The following is a 17,600-nucleotide window of genomic DNA, read 5'->3' on the forward strand; positions in this document are numbered from 1 at the left end:
ATCCTCATTATCTCATCTCTCCCCATCTGTCAGCATCCATTTGTGTTTTTGCCTTGTGTTTATATTGCAAGCTTTTTGGGAGAGGTGATTTAATTGTTCTGTTTCTGAACAGCACTTAGCACACTGAGTCCTTCCCGGTGCTGGAGACAGATATTTCAGTAATGCAGTCAACCTTTAGGAATGAAGCTATGTGATGCATAGCTTCTAACAGTGTAATTTTGCAGACAGTTCTCTTCTAAATGTAGAATATAATGATCTGATTTCTCCCCTCCTCTTTCCCCATAATGCCCACCAATGAAAAGGTTGCTCTGTCCTTATCCAGGCTTTCCTTCCAGAAGGAGGGTTGTAGTCTTTTGCTGCCAAATGTCGCAGACAGCAGCTTCTGCACTGGCCATAAGAGTCTCATTTCTCTAACAAAGTCTTTCCATTTAAAGGAGAAAAAAAAATCCCATGTAGTTAATCCTTTGTGTTTATTGCAATGAGAGAAAGGAGCTTTGCTGATATGTGACAGCATTTTTAATAAATGAAGCTCAGATTTTAAATTCTTTGTGAGAAATAGCTAGATGGCCATTTTTTGCCAGTGCAAGTAAAATCTGTCATTTGCAATATCAGTGTTGGTGTTTGAGGGTACAATACGTATTAGAACTTTACTTTCTAACCCCAGAGTATTTGTATTTTATATTGCAGCATGCTATATTTAACAGTGAAATATTTCTCTTCTGCAAAGAGTGCCAGGCTCTCCCCTGGTCAGGAGCCATGGGCCTGCTGAAGCCGCAGTGGTCACGGAGTTTTGCATGCTTTAGAGAGATGTGGAGAGTCCAAGGCTGAAGCTTGAGGTCAGACTGAGAGGAAAAGGTAAAATTTTAGGGAGAAGTATGCACATATAGTATGTGTGTTGTAGAACTAGAAAATAAAACAGCAACTTAGCTTTAAGAGGTTACTTTTGCAGAAATTTTGTTTCAAGAGCTGTGTTAACTTCTCAGCACATTAAAATATGGAAAGAGAATATGTTGTTGCAGGTATGTGGTGTTGTTAGAAACAAGTTAGGAGGAGCAGTGAATCTGCATGTGTGGAGAGGCTTGCTACTGCATATTGTTTTTCTTTTGACAAGGATCCCCATACAAACTTCATTTTGAGAAAGTTGGTGTTTCCCTCTTAGACACAGCTTACTTGGGTGGATTCTGGGTAGTGTTCTTGATGCAGTAAGTAGATCCTGGGAAGGAATTAAGCCCAAGTAAGAAGCCAAGAAGAATGAAGACAAAGGCAGCAGTCAGGAGGAAAAACCAGACAGAAACACAAGCAAGAAGCTGGATGAATAGTGGGGTTTTAGTGTGCTCATATCTGTTAACTCTCTCTTATCATGGCCTAGGAAATATTTGAAAAATAAAATTGTATTTTATTAAATGTTTCTTTGTATCAGATAGTAACACACCATTGAATTTTTGTGGGATTATTTTGTATTCTACATTTTTAAGTTCTGTTTTTTTTATTGTGAGCCAGTCACTGTTTGGCTGACCTTGTGTGTGACTAATCCAATGCCATCCAAATGATTGTACCTTTTAAAATCTTTTTGAACTCTTCCAAATCACAAAAGCTGGTTATGGCAAAACAACAGCATTCAGATTTAATGGCTGGGAATATAGAGATAACAAAAAGACCCAGATTTCCTGTGTGCAGAGATGCTTTACTCTGAGTGGGAATGAGCAGAACAAAGGCAGTGTCACCCTTCTAGTCATTCAGTCACCTGCTGACAAATTTAGCTCTTTCTGACCTTAAAAAAGGATAAAGGAAAAAAATAGATGAGAAGCTAAATTACTAGGTCCTAGTCCATGAAATAGGTCTGTTAACTCTTAAATAAAAAAATAAAATAATAAATACATGCTTATATATGTGTGTGTATATATATATATATATATATATATATATATATATATAATAGTTTCATAAGTAATTTGCTCCAAATATTTTATGCCATATCTGAGGAAGTAAATAGGGCCAGAAAAAATAGTGCGAAATAACGAAACAGTCTCCCAGCATTTAGGTGAATTACCTTTAGTGAGGACTATTCCCACTAAAAGGGGAAAAGCCTATTCATGGACAGCTTTGCTTGAGGAGATTTTTTACTCTTCCCTTTCCTCATAAGCCAAGTGTGTCTGCTCAGTGAACTGCTGCTGATTCATATTTTTGTAGATCTCCATCTTTCATTTGCATTTTGTTTCTCCTCTTGTAAATGAAATCTTGCTCAGGACTGCTAATTGTAATTTCCTCAGGCAAGGAGATCTTTGTTTTGTGCCAATGAAACTCATAGAAATTTTATTTATGTTATGGGTTCTCTCCTCTTGGCTTTACTGTTCCTGCCCTTCTGGGATTAATTTATCTTGGCCACTTTGAGAAGAAAAGGACTTTTATTCCAGTGTTATTTCTGGAGTCCTCCTGAGGAGACCAACAAAGCCAATGCAGTGAGGAAAGATAGGGTGCTCAACTGCCTGGTGCAGAATACTTTGTGAAGCACTATATCATCTGTCTTGAATGCCTTGATGGCAGTTGTCCTCTGTCACTGAGCTGTCAGGTCAAGATGCTGTTTTTAGCTAAGGTTGCTATTTCTAAAAGGACCTCTGGGAAAAATTGACTGTCTGAAAGCTGATGGCTGTTGCCCTGTAATTGCTACTTCATTAAAATATTTCAGTTACAATTCTTTTATGTCTCTAAGTTCTCTAGATACCTGACATGGAAACTGCTAACTGTAAAGTAAATTTTTGTTCAATGTGGCAAATCCCAGCTGTGGGATTTGAGTTAAAGCTGTCAAGAAGACTGGCTTCCTCTAGAGACCTTAACCAACGGATCTATATTCTCACATGAGTTTCTATACAGTTCTGTACTTCAATCTCAATAAAAATTTCATTCTGATTTCCAAGTAACCTGTGTAATCAGAAGTGAAAGGTATTTGCCAGATAAGCATTTCAGTAGAGCCTACTGGATGAACTGTGAATATAAACTGAAAGGAATTAATAAACATTGCAGCCTACAAGCACTGAACACATCATCACCATCACCATCATCAAAGAAAGAAACAAATTCCAGAAGGAAAAATCAACATCATATTTTGCATTTTTGGTAATACATTTTTGCTGGAGGTTTTTAGATTATAATCAAAACCAGGTACAATAATTACTCTTTTGAATGCACTAGGGCAGAATTACTTTTGCCTCAGGCAACATTATGCTGTTTGCAACTAACTACATTATTAACATAAGACCTATAAGATTGTTCTAAACAAACCTTGCATTGGTTGCCATTTGTTCTTATGTACTGAGAGTGGTTGAAGAATGTGTATAAAAACAATTACTGTGTCAAACACAATTCATCTCACAGGTAAGGTAATGCAATAGGACATTTTTCCTCTTTTCTATGAATTTGAATGTTTGACTTCTCTGGCTTTCTGTATACATTATGTTGTATTTTATATATTTGCTATTGTTAAAAAAAATACAATAACTAGTGTGTTAGAGAAGTCTTGAAAGTGCAATTTTTTTTTTCCTTCCCCCATCCAGGAGTAGCTGAATCATAGGAAGGTTCAGAAAGGGAGACCATTATATCCATTGACAGCAGTAATTACTATTGGCATATGAACACAGGAAAACATAAAGCTGTTTCACAAAATGAACTGTTTTGTGGTAGCTGGCCTCAAGGTTAATAAAATGTATTTGTGTAATCATTGCATTTTAAAGACTTATTTGAGAAGCAGGGTAGTGCTGCACTAAGTGATGTAGAAATGTAAAGCAGAACAGCTCTTGGTTCAAGAGATTACAGTTAGAAATTATTGAATACAAGAGTGCAAGCAAAAAGAGAAGAATTAATTAAAGTGTGAAGAATAATTAGATAAAATAAAATGGGATAAATAGGATACAGTGCATTGATTTTATAAAGCAAAGTCAAGCTGTAGAACAACTAGATACTTATTCTTTGAACAAGTAAGTGGTTTGGATAGAACAAGAAAATGTTGAAAATTTCTTTTATCTAGAAACTTTTGATTTTTTTAGTTCAGCTTTAGTTCGAGGATAGGTGGCATTGCTTAAGAATAGAAGATGAATAAAGGTATAAGCAAAAATGTTGTTACAGAAGGTTGTGAGAAAAAACTATTGGAAAGACTAATTAACTTTATTCCTTTCACTTGTGGTCCTGCTCATACTTTCACTGAGTTTGGTACTATCAGAAATCAGATCTTTCATGTTTTAAAATTATGTTAGAGCTCAAAAAGGGAAACTTCCTACATAGTATGCAGCAGACTACCTGCATATGAAAGCTTTTATTTTCAGCACTGTTAAATCTTGGTTTTATTGTAAATGTATGTATTAAGTATATATATTGAAGTAGTATTAACATGGGAAATTTCAGGGCTTTCTCATCATACCAAGGTGTGTATAATGAATCTTTATTTCAGCAGCATATTCTGCTTAACTCCCAGTGAGGCCCTTTGCTCTGTACCTGGCTGAGAATTGCAGCACCCTGGGTGTTACTGTTTGGTACATTAAGTTCATTTCCAATAAGGAAATATACACATCAATGGGTATAAAACAAATTGTGTAGTGTGGTTATGATTAGATTAATTTTTCACTATGTTGTAGCATTAATACACAACTAAAGAAATGCAATTATTCTTCCTTATTCTTTGTCTCCATTTCTTTAATTAAGAATACCTTCATTTTTCTTCACTTTGCCCTTGTGATTAGTGTTTGCCAAGTGCAGGGCTTAGTGCTGATGCTATTACTGCAGCCTTTTGAAGCATTTTTCAAGTACTTGTCACTTGAGCACATAAATGCTGAAGTTGTGTTGAGAATTGTTGCGTGCTATGTTCAAAGCAGAGCCAGTCTGACAGGTTATTCTTTCCAGAAGAGGCTCCTCATATGGAGAGGAAAATGACCTTGACAGCACTTTCTTAATCAGAGTCTGAAAGGTAGCAAAAGACAATTTTAGCTTCTTAACACTTCAAAAGAAAGATCTGGATTTCGTTTTATTGCCCTGAAGAATAACCTGACTCTTCATCTCCCCCTTTTGGACATTTCCCCCTGTCCAACTTATTTCTAAACTGTAACACAGACCTCCACAGTGTACTTGTGAGCATAAGGAGAACTGATCAACACCTACTTTGTCTCCCTTTTCTTTTCTGGCTGTTTTCAAGTATTATCCACACATGAATCTTCTCATGAGAAGCGTGGAAAGGTATTTGAAAATCTGCAGAGAAGAAACAAATATGCAGAAATTAAATTACATCTCCAAGGTTACAAAGTCATAGAACTGAGATTAATATTTCGATTTTTTTATCTTGGCTTTTTTTTTTTTTATTATTGAGTTCCCATGATGAATTCTGGAGGACAGAGAACATAAATTTAATGTAGTCAAGCTGTCCTTGCACATAGAATAATTGGTCTGAATTGGATAAGCTGCCAGGGATTTAAAACTTGACAGCTTAATTAGTTATGACAATGAAATGATAAACATGAAAGTGATCTTTACCTAGAGGTAACAAAGGAAGACTGTGGATGTGCAAAGTATTTGCTCAAAGCAGTTGAACACAAAGATTGCTCTGTATCTATCATTTATTAGGTGTTTCCTAACAATGATTTATTTCAGAGAGAAGGTAAAATATATTTTCAAAAGGGACTCTTAAGAATATGTAGCATAGAATCTTTTCAGCTGTTTGCTGTCTTTGTGTTGAAATTTTCATTTAACTTTATCTAATTTTTTTACATGTATTTTCTAGCAGCTTCACTAAATTTTAAATGCAAAGCTTATGTAAATACTATACATAAGACAGCAGTAAATAGTGGCAGCAAGTTCTCTCCTATGTGGTTGCTTTTAAAGAACACTGTAAAATGGTCTGTATAAATTTAGAATGGAATTTCTCTGTTGAATAGAAGTATACAGAGTGTAAGACACTCCAGGGATTATCAAACAAATCTGATGTGCAACATATGGTTCACAGATTAAAAGGTTACTATTCTGCACTGTAGAGAATCTAGGTCTATTACATTAGCCTTTAGCTCTGTATTACATCAGTCTTTGCTCTGCTTTATCTAGCTGTAACAGTTTTATGTGGTGTTTAATTGCTCCGTTTTGTATTGAAGAGAAGAGCAATGTGTTTGTCCCTTTCTACAGGTAGTGCATTGACAGCACCTTGCTTTGCTGCCATTGTGCAGGCTATGCTGAAACATTTCTCACAGCACATTAGAAATGTATTGTAACCCTCTGCTAGAGTTTTGTTTCGTAGCTGCTTTAATGATAATTGTTCTTTCCAGTTATGAATGGCAACTGGTGCAGATGTCACCAACTTCACAGCACTGGCAAAATGTTTTTGTACTCACGTAACAAATAAGAAAGTGCAAGCTAAAAGCTAAATCCTTGGAGGAGTGAGTAAATTCAGTTTTCTCAGGTAAAATTGCTGAAAGAAGCTCAGCTTCTGCAAGTGGTTCTCTAGTGGTACTAAAAGCTTGTTCTGGGTCTTTACAGCTGATATATTTTTCTATTAAGGGTTTTGGACTGGGAATTATAGTCCGGTCTCACCTCTGCTGTAAGCAGAGCATCTCTACAAAGCATAGTCAGGGCACAGAGTGAAGCAGCATGGGTAGGAAGAGGTCTAATGGAATTCTTGGGTTAGAGCATCAAAAATTGAGACTGATGCTTTGTTTTTTGGCAGAAAAGGAGAAATGCATAGTTGGGATGCTTGCAGATTCATTTTTAGTAAATGAGAGGGAAAGAATGAGGCTATTCTGACAAGTTTTACTGTTGAAACTGAAGAGGAAATTTCAAAAGCATCATCCAAATGCTGCATTCAGGTAGATTAATCATTCAGACATCAGAAATTAAATCCTTTGAGTTTTTTGTCATTTATATACTATGTTAACATAAATCCTATGTTTTTACCCATCCTGGACATGAAATGAAAAAAATCTGTCTGCATTGGTGATTCCACCATAAGAAATTTTTTGGGTCTGCTGTGATTTTTTCCTTTCTCTGCTAGAACAGATGGGACAAAGGAAAACACAAAAAATTGTGTAATACAAGCAGACACTGCTGAATTAATATTCACACTGCACACGTTCAAGTTTGCTGTGCAATTGCATTTGTTTTTTAAGCAAGGCGAATATGCAGGTCTGTTGAGATCTAGATGATGTGCAGTGTATGTCTTAAATATATCACTAGGGTAATATTTGATTATATGAATATTAAAATCTGAGACTGGATTTAGAAATTTCAATTAAAGCACCACAAGTGAGTGGCATGGATTTGAAAGACACTGAATACCTGCCATTTCTTAGAATTTGGATCCAGAAAAAATCTAAAAATATTAATTTCTGACTACAGATTTAGAATGGTAAGTTGAGGTCGTCGAAATAGGATGTTTTTGCCAAAACCTGTACTCCTGAAAAGGATCTCATCTGCCACCACAAATACAAGCTCAGATGGAGTAACTCCAGAATGACTCTTTTGGGTTGGTTTTGTAAACAGTCCTGAGATTACTTTACTTTTGGTTATATGGGTACATCTGTGCATTTAAGTCCAGAGAAGACTTTTGTGCCAGTTATTTCCCAGAAACTTTTTTTTTTTTTTTTACAAAGGACATATGCTTAAAACTGTTACTAGTAAGGGCATTGTGCCCAGTAGTGACTGCAGCTACAGTGTACTCATGTGCACATATGCATGCTGCTATTCCTCATTGCTCATCGTGGAGTTTTCCCTGAATGAATGTGGGATTGGTGCCAATAGGTTTTTAAGTGATTTTCTCTCTGTGTGTTTCTGGTGCTGTAACGGGCTACTTAAGAATGAGATGAAAGTGTACATTTAATGTAACGTTGATAAAGAAGGCTTCTACCATGTATTCCAACATCCAGTGTATGTGCTGGGGTCATCACAGGGACTTTGGGTGCTCTTCCAGCAGCCATGCCAGAGGCTGCTGTGGCTGCGTTGCTCTGTTTGTTCTTCTATCCTGCCCCATGAACGAGGGCCCTTCCCAGCCTCACCTTGCAGAAGAGTTCTTTCTCACTGAGTCTTTAACTGTTGGCTTTCTCAACTCTCCTGCCCTTTGTCCGACCCTGTGTCCCTAGCAATAGGGTCTGAGACTGGTTATATTTTTTCCATTTATTTTCTATTCAGAAGGACAGTTTATCATCTCAGTAGCTTTACTTGTGGTTAAATTACTTTTATCTGCTGTGCATCTTCTTGCCTTTCCAGAAGTGTAGCCTATTCTCTGGCCTTTTAAGCTGTGCAAGCAAATAATTTTTAATGCAATGTCTTCTAATTAAAATTGAAAAGCACAGAATCCTAGAATGGTTTGGGCTGGAAGGGACCATAAAGACCACCCAGTTTCAGCCCTCTGCCATGGGCAGGGACACCTTCCACTAGACCAGGTTGCTCAAAGCCCCACCCAACCTGGCCTTGACCGCTTTCAGGGATGGGGTGTCCACAACTTCTCTGAGCAACTGTTCCAGTGCCACACCACCCTCACAGGAAGGAATTTAATCCTAATATCTAATCTAAACCTACCTTTCGGGATCTCATTTGTCTAAGTATGTTGATGTTGGCTCCTGGCTCTTGTGAGACTTTTTTTTTTTTTTTTTTTTAGTGCTATGTACATTCTGCAGGTCTATTGATATTAATGAGGACTGATTTCATTTTTTGGGATCCCAGAGAACTTTCAGCAGGCATTAGAATACCCTGGAATATTAAACCTAATTTAAATTTAACTGAAATTGTCAGAATAAATGAATAATTGAACAAGGTATGTTTTGTGAAACACCTGGGGGATTTTCTTTCCCTGCTTTTATACTCAGTAATTTGCAGACAGCACTTATCTGCATTGAGACTCTGGAATGTCATTATTCTGCTGCAGGTAGGTACTGGTGGATAGCTGTGAATAGTCATTCTTCTTCCTCCTCTTTCCCAAAAGCCCCAGTGGTCTCCATTTATAAAACAGGGATGACAGTGGTGATTTTCTTTCATAAAGGTTCTGATGAAGAGTTAGGCACTCATATACTGAGTAAAGGCACTAAAGACAAGGTGGAAAAGTTGATATTACTTTGCTTTTTGTTGCAGTGCAAAACATACAAGTGCTGTGGACTCCAACCTATTTTTACTGTGCTGGAAACTGATCTCTGTTTTAGGAAGAGGAGTATGATAAAGACTTGTTCCTTCCAGTGCTTTCATTTAATCTTCAGCTCTGCCTATTACTTTTCAGTTTACCTCTTCAATAAATTCAACTTACCTCTTCAATGGATTTTAACTGCAGAGTTCTGTCTAAAAAATTTACAGAACACTATTTTGCAGACTGATAGATAGTTTGGTATTTTTTTGCCTAATATTTTTTTCTTATCATAAAGATCCAGCTCTTTGTATTTTACTATTTTTCTGTTATGAAAAACAAAACAATTTCTGTCCCCTAAAGTTTCACGTGAAACCTGTGAAGGACCCACATAAGTAGGTGAAATAAGTGAGGGTGAAAAGCACACTGACTGTTGGCAAAGAGGTATCTTGTGCAGAGCAAATACGTTAAAAAAAAAAAGTATTTCTTTTTCAGTCTCACAGCAGATACTGCAACAGTATTTTCACCTGAGCCAATAGGTGTGTGACAGTACTGTGGTAACTTAAGGAAATTAATTTCTTTGTGTATCTTGGTGATCTTAATCCTGTGAAGCTTTTTAATCCCTGTCAAACACTGGTGCACTTATTTTGCTTAATAGCTATAGAGTTTAGTCTGTTTGGACACTAAAAAAAATCCTGTGTTTTCTTAATTACCATAATTACATGGTAATTTTGAAATAATTTTCATGTACCTTGTACTTGGATAACACATGCTGAATCAGGGAACCTGTTGGATGTATATAGTTATCTGTCAAGCAGTACTAAATTCTGAGTGTTTGTATTACCATAATATTGATTGTAATAAGTGGCATTCACTATGTCATTTCAGTCTGTGCTGAAAGCATTTATAACACAATACACCGTTACTGCCAATCAGGGAATTTGAAAGTTTAATTTAGTTTAAGTGTATAGTGGCAGCTCCCCAGGTTGCCTCCCAGGTACTGATTCTGAAAAATCCATTATAGACATAGAGATGATATGGCAGCCTTTTCCTTGAAAAGCTCCTTAGGTTTCTGTAAAGAGAGATTCGATTTATTCATTACTTTTGCAAGAGTTATAAATTCTGTCTAAAAAGGCTGAAATCCTGAGGCAGAAACTATGTTGGAGTGGACTTAGCATGACAGGTGGGCTGGAGCACATCTTGTGGGAGATGGGGACACTCACAGCAGTGGTGGCACCTTATCGGCAAACTGATTTTCCCTGGGAGCTACAAAGCCTGGCATGTGGGCAGCTTCTCTGCTGCTGAAGATGCTAAGCTGGGAACCCTGATGCATCCAGAGCTGTCTGTAAGATCTGCTTGAAGGGAGGAAATTATCCTTTTCTTTAAAGGAATAAAAATTCTTTAAATTCAACATTGTAGCTTTTAAAAAACCCTGACTTATTAAAAGAAAAAAGGGAGGGAAAGTATTTTTGGGTGCTTCATTTCCTTCAAAATTGTGTGTTTTCAGTATAGAGTCAAAGAATTACTCTGAAGAGGCTTGAATGTGGATATGTTTTCGGGTTTATTTTTCTTCAATGTACTGCAACTTTTGATATAACAATTCACGATATTGAATTTCTTGATAATTTTGACATCCTCAGAAATCAACTATATTAAAAATCTTTCTGTTTATATCCAACTCAGTTACTTTGTGTGGCTTTGTAATTGCATGTATTTATTTACTTTCTAAGATACAGTATTTGCTTAAAAATTTCAAGGATTCACATGTGTTTTAAATTTTCTTTACATTTTAGAAAATAAGCTAGGATTGCACAACTTTGTCACTGAAGCTGTATTCCCTGCAGTACTTGCAGTATTAGCTGTGTTTGTATAATACCACAATTTAACCTTTTCCAACCGCGTAGGTTTTTTCCCTTGTCAGGAAGAACTTGAAAAGACTGATGTTTTGTTACACTAATATACAGGCAGGGCTGCACAGACTTGTATAAAAAATGAGTGTACTAAAACACGTGAACGTGCGGAAATATATTTAGTAGTTGTAATAATGTATGTAAGTGCCCTTTTAAATTTTGGAAATTAGGTTGCTATGCTGTAATAACGATAAACATCACTGCTCAATACCCAGGCTTTGGTAGCTTAGCATTTGGATTTGCAGATTCTAAAGTTCCCTGGTTTGTTTTGCACAGAAATGAAATATGTCGTTTATTTATGGAAAAATAACAAGCTTCTATTTGAAAATCTATAACTCATGAGTGCAATAAGCAATCAGAAGGAATGACGGAGGCAAATGGTGCACATTTGTATGGATTAGGCAGCATCTACATGCTTTTATGTGATTCCTTATTCTTTGCTTTTTTTGACTGTATAGACAGTACATTATACATTGCTGCTGATGACTGGCAATTTCTGACTTCCCAGTAGAATTGGATTTTAAGAAGATTTAGACATGTTGAGTTAAATTTGGCTTCCTGAAACCTTGTGTGGTGGAAGTAAATAGGAGTTTCATAGTAGGTGTCAGCAGGCCAACACTTGACATTTGTTACTTTCCTGCCCTTATGCAGAAAAAGAAACATCTATTGGGAAATCAGAGATTGGATCATTTTGGTGGCTGAAACAGCGCAGATCTCTGTACATTTTGACAGGCAGTTAGCAATTTAATTTAGAGTGCCTTAGGACGTGAGGAAACGTTAATGTTTTGATGTCTGTCCTTCACAAATCTTCCCTCCCTAAGAATCACAGCCTGGCTGGGATCTCAAGTGTGCAGCTCTTTGACAGGAGCTGAGCCTGCCTGAGTCACTGCAGTCGCCCAGGGGTGGGCAGAAACCGAGCCTGGCTCAAAACCACGTGTAGGGACTGGGTGCTCAGTCCCAGCAGTTCACTCTGGAGGCTCTGTCGTGCTGCACCACCAGCTGGTTGTGTAGGCATTGCCTCACATGGCTGCACTGGGGAAGAGGAGCTGAGGATGGGGGCTGGGGGAATCCAAATGCCTTGTGGGTGAGGGGGTAACGTCCAGCATAGTCATGGTCAGTTACGGCTGGTGCAGTCTTAAATGGCATCTCAGCATATTACGCATCACGGGTTATTGCTGTGAAGTAAAAAGCAGAATGTGCTTGGAACAGAGGAATGGGAACTGCTGATATTCCTGAGGCTAGCACATCTGGGTGTTAAGACAACAAGGGTACATAAAGCAAGCTACATATTGACCGGAGACAAAAAAAAAGAAGCTTTGACATTCCTGATGGTTATTCCTGTGTGATAGCCTGTTGACTGCAAGGTGTTCGAGGGCTGGAGTATTCAGTATTTCAGTCAGAATAAATTAATAGAAGCTGAAAAGTGCTTCTACGGCATCAACAAAAGTACTCGTGTTTCCTTGGGCGTTTTTTTAGCTCTCCCTGACAACATGGGCACAATGTCTGTGTTCATTTGATTGCTGTGAAAAATGGTAGAAGGCTTCCTCTCTCCTCCCTTTTCATTTTTCTCAGTTCAATTTTTTATGAGTTATTGTTTGTGTGGAACAATTGATTCCGTTTAGAAAGCAGTAGAACATTCTGTCAAATGCTCCTGTTGGGTGCAGATTCACATCCCTGCAGTGTGGTGCTAAGGCATTTCAAAACAATCATTTTTTGGTTAAGACAAAAGCAATGCCATATAGAGGGTTTTGTGCTCTTCAGTGGCACTGAAATGAGACTGCAAAATCTAAATCCAAGAGGATGCAAGTGTCACTTGCAGCATGTTGGATGCCGTAGATTAGTTCTGTATGACCTTTAAGAAGACTGAAAATCTATTTGATTTTGAGCTGTCTTTCCCTAGACAATATACAGACTGCTAAAATCCCAAAAAGAACATAAAGCAATGGATGAATATGAAAGGCAGATTAATTTAAATTAAAAATGCAAACCCTGTTTCTAGCAGAATATGATTGACCATTGAAAATATAAACAGCCAAGAGAATGGCAGTTCATCTCTTGACATCCTCCAGTCAAAACTTTAGTCAGGTGCAAGTTATGCCTTGGTTATGCTTGATTCCCCAGGGTGATTGTGTGTCAGTCTTTAACTGCATTATGCAAGAGGTCACACTTGATATTTGTTATCATCTTTTTCAAATTCAATCAGAAACTATAACATGAGCCTAATTGAAATAAATGGCATTCTTATTTGTTTCTCCCTCCCTTCACAGGTACTACAGTGCTACCATTTTGCAGATGTCAGGAGTGGAAGATGACAGGCTTGCAATCTGGCTGGCTGCACTGACAGCATTTATAAACTTTATTTTTACTCTTGTGGGAGTCTGGCTTGTTGAAAGAATGGGTCGCCGGAAACTTACGCTTGGTAGCTTAACAGGTGAGTGTTTCATTAGTGTATTATATTTTCCTCATTATTATTAATTAAAGGAAAATAAAATTTCAAGTACATTTTTTCCAAAGTAGTCCTCTTTAAAATTACAGTGTTGATGCCATCTTCTCTCTGAAATCATACAGGTTTTCAAGTCTATTAGTAAAATATCACAACTAGAGGCTAATTTAAAAGTGACAGATGATTATTTTTTCAGGTGCTTTTCTTCTTGAAGCCATGTTTGACAATGTTTTCATTTAGCCTTTTTTTCCAGTTTAAGGAATCAAATGCCTGGAACATGACAGGTGGTTAGTTTTTAAATCTCATATATAATTTTGGGCTTATTAATTGGAATTCAGAGCCATCTGATGAGGGTGTACCAGAGAAAGCATATTGCATAGCCATTGCAGCACTTTGTACAAAGTAATGCAGTTCTCTGCATAGTTACCTCAGAGTCACTACAGTAAATACCTTACATACATTAATGTGATTTTCATTCACCTCCTGTATGAGATACGCAAAGACAGAATTCTGGGGTTTTTTTTTTTTTGTCCAAATACTCAAACACCATAACTCATCACATAGTCTTTTCTTGAAAGCAGGGAAAGGCAGAGCAAGCAGCCTTCCTATGTTCAGTGTGTCCTGTTGTTAGGATGGTAATTCCCTGCTTGTTCTTGCCTTATGTGCTTGTTTTTGCTGAAGTGATCTGTGACCAAAACTTGCCTCTGGCTGAATGTCTGGAAGGTTCAGATGTTTCCAAGAACAGAGTTTTGTAGAGAGGAACTGTTCCTGCTCCTCTTGAAATAGTGTTCACAAGTGTTTAGCTGTAAAGGTTTAATGTCTTCATATTTTATTCTGCTGTTGCTGTCAAGGATCCAAATTTCTAGTTAGTGCAACACAGCAGAGGGACACCAGCTGCCATGTCACTGGATGTGCAATTCCCAGCTCTCAGCTGAGTTTATCTACACTTGAGTATTTGAATGTGTTTATATAGGCAAAGCAGCAACACCACAGTGACAAGAGTTGTTTGGTACAGAGTTATGCAAAGCACGTTTCTCACATTTTAAAGATATGAAACAAAATCTCAAATTTCTACTTTTAGTCTGTTCCACATCAGTTCCAATACATCTCCCCTGTGTGTCCTTCCGTGCCTCCAGACTGTCTGTTGTTCTTTTGTGGTGTGGATCTCTCCAGGCTGCTGATTCTTGGGTGCTGCCTCTCCTTTAATGCCTATTGAAACAGAGTATTGATTGATTGATTTTTTATTTGGCCCTATTAATTTCATATGTCTGGCCAGCCCCCCGCCAAGAGTTTATTGCTTATCTGGACCCAGCTGTATAGCTGTGGTAACCAACATGGACTTTTCATATTATCAGAGCTTTTTGCTTTATGGCTCTCCTTAACATATTCACAGGTTGTACTTCTGAAATGTAGATATAAATGTCTCTTACAAAGCATATTAGTTATGGATCAGAAGAGGATATAGCAATAAGACACAGAATTAACAATGGAGCATAATGCATTTAAAGATTTGTTAATGATGTTTGCACACAAAGTAATTGTTTAGTAAAAATGGTCTTTTTTTTGTGGCTGGTTGCTGGCTGCCTGTCTGCAGTGTCACTTGAGCCAAGCTCTAATGCTTGCTGTGGTTTTATCCCACAGTCCCTCCTTAAGGATAATACAAATAATGACAGTCAGGAAATCATACATCATCCCTCTGTACTAGTTAGAATTTTGTCATGCAACATTTGATCTAGGTAGTGGTGGATATGATGTGTTTTCCTTAGCAAAAGGGCGGTGTAATAGAGTGATGATTACTAAATCTACTGATGGATTTGTTTTCCATATTGAGTTTTCTCACGGGGTAAACATATCTTTCTGCTCTACTTCGGTTTGCATTTCTAAGGACATTACAATTTACACTGAGTTATTACTGGCAGCTTCTCTGGTCTTTGGGGAAGCCAGGTATGCCCCAGTCTCCTATTGCATAAAATGAAAACAAAATTACTGCTTTTGCCTGCTGCTGCTGCAAGGATGAGGGGCTTTGTTTTTTTTTAATAAAGGCTAATTGATTAGATGTTTATTAGATAAAAAACTACAAGTATAATCAGAGAGTAACATTAATACTTTGATTAAAAGCCAATATACTATAATTTAATTTTGTAATCTTGTGCAACTTTTCCTTCTTTCTGAAAACATTTGGCAGAGATGTTTTAGATTTCATTAAGTATGTCTTAATCATTCTCAAAATATTAGAATCTTTTGAAAAATTGAACCTTCCAGATAACATTATGAAAAATTGTAGTAAATTTCTGAAAAAAATCCCACTGTTTTATTTCTCTTTACTACAATCACTGATTTGTCTCAGTTTCCTGTCCATTTTATATCTTTATTTTATCTGTATAATTTCTTTATCTTTCTTCTGCTCTTTTTCTTTAGTTCATTTCTTTCTTTAAAGCTGTTAGTTCGAAAACATGCAGGAACTCTGACAAGTATATTATTAATTTTATTTGTGTTTTCTCCTTTTCATTCAGAAATTTTCAATTTGAAAGGTACTTGGCCATTGTACAGTTTGTATCTCTTTTTGTAACAGAGGGTATCTAAAATATCTTCAGGATTTTTTCTTTTTCCCACCTGAGCTAATGATGTACTGTGATTGGTTTTGTTCATCATAGAAAAACATCCACAGCATGAAAACATATCAGACTTCATTTGCCAAGTTTACATATTCAGTACTTTTCCAAAGAAACAAGATACTTACAGAGATACTGGAAGTGAGTGTTAGTGTATTTAGTTAACTTAAAAGACAGCATATTTAGAATGAATATAAGTAAGATAATAGACCCTGTCTAAATATATTTGCTGTCTGGTTTATGGCATTTTGAAAATACAGGACATCTAGTGCAATATCCAGCCTGCCCTGAAAACTGAGATTATTAGTGTACCTACCAGCCATAGCTAGAAGAGAGCCAAGTATGGAATATCTATTGGAAGGTGCTTTCTGCACATATAGTCTGTGACTGAGTTTAAGCTCTTAGCTGCCTCAGTTCAGGTCAATGTGTGGTCCAGCCATTCCTACCTGTTGGCTGTGGCTGCTGCACAGGCATATTCACAGATAACATTATTACAGAAATTTCGGTACTTCAGATATTATTTTTATCTCTGAGAAAGGTTTTCACATACTTTGGTGTGTTTTTTCACACACTTTTTTTCACATACTTCTGGTGTGTTTGCCAGCTAGGAAACTTTTATGCAACACAGATCTCAATGTGTCATCAAGAGGTAAAGTTTCATAAGTCTGAGTTTGAGGCAGTTGCAGTAGTATCATGAGTAGTGAGGTTTATCAATTCCCATTAAAATGATACAGTATATTGTGTGTGTGTGGCAAATAAGGTAGGAAAACTATGAATTATGTTTCAGAAATGGCCTGTTGCACAAAGTGTAAACTTTTTTGATCATCTTCCTCTTGTCATTTTGTCTAGCTTGTGCACAAGGTATTTGTTGGGGAAAACAGAAGCAAAAGGATGGAAGGGGACTTTTTCCCAGCAGATGTTATGTGTGCTCTTTGAAACAAGATATGTTGCACTTTTTGATGATGATCTTATGAAAAGTCGAATTTCTCTAGTTTCACAAAGGGAAGTAGAGTTAATGAAAAAGCTGATGCTACTTTCTGTTTTACAGAAAAGCCTGCAAGTCTGGGTGTGAGAATGGAGAAAAGTATGGTGATTTCAAAGCCACTAATAAATTGCACCTTTACAACATTATTTTCAACACCAAAAGTAATAATACCTGTTCATTCAAGCAGTCATCGCAGATTAAAAGAGTCTCAACCTACTAATTTGATATCTGGACATGAGAGCTGGTGCACTTGACTTTAATATCGAACCTAATTTAGGATGTGGATGTAGCAAAGGGTATTTTTCTTAGGTTCTCATCACAACTCCTTAGGGAGTCCTTATGCATAGTGATGGGGTGCCTTGCTTTCCCAAGCAGAGTTCAGTTCAACAGAGAACTATTTCATGTGCTCTGGAGAAAAGTGTCACATTGTTCTTCATCTGTATTTTTAGGTACTGCTGTAGCACTCATTATCCTAGCTTCGGGATTTTTGCTATCAGCTCAGGTCTCGCCAAGAATCACAGTTAATCCAACAGATCCTTCACATCAAAACTCTACCTGCACAAAATACAGGTGA

General features: G+C 37.0%; 1 protein-coding gene across 1 annotated transcript in view; it reads left to right on the plus strand.

Moving 5' to 3' along the window:
* SLC2A13 (solute carrier family 2 member 13) overlaps positions 1-17,600 on the plus strand; it is a 138,680-nt gene that overhangs the window by 84,236 nt on the left and 36,844 nt on the right. The window contains exons 5-6 of the mRNA XM_068189716.1: positions 13,254-13,417; positions 17,476-17,596. Coding sequence (XP_068045817.1) covers positions 13,254-13,417; positions 17,476-17,596 — 285 coding nt within the window. The remainder of the gene's footprint in view (positions 1-13,253; positions 13,418-17,475; positions 17,597-17,600) is intronic.

This window comes from Anomalospiza imberbis, chromosome 5 (genome assembly GCF_031753505.1).
Source record: "Anomalospiza imberbis isolate Cuckoo-Finch-1a 21T00152 chromosome 5, ASM3175350v1, whole genome shotgun sequence".
NCBI classification, from domain to species: domain Eukaryota; kingdom Metazoa; phylum Chordata; class Aves; order Passeriformes; family Viduidae; genus Anomalospiza; species Anomalospiza imberbis.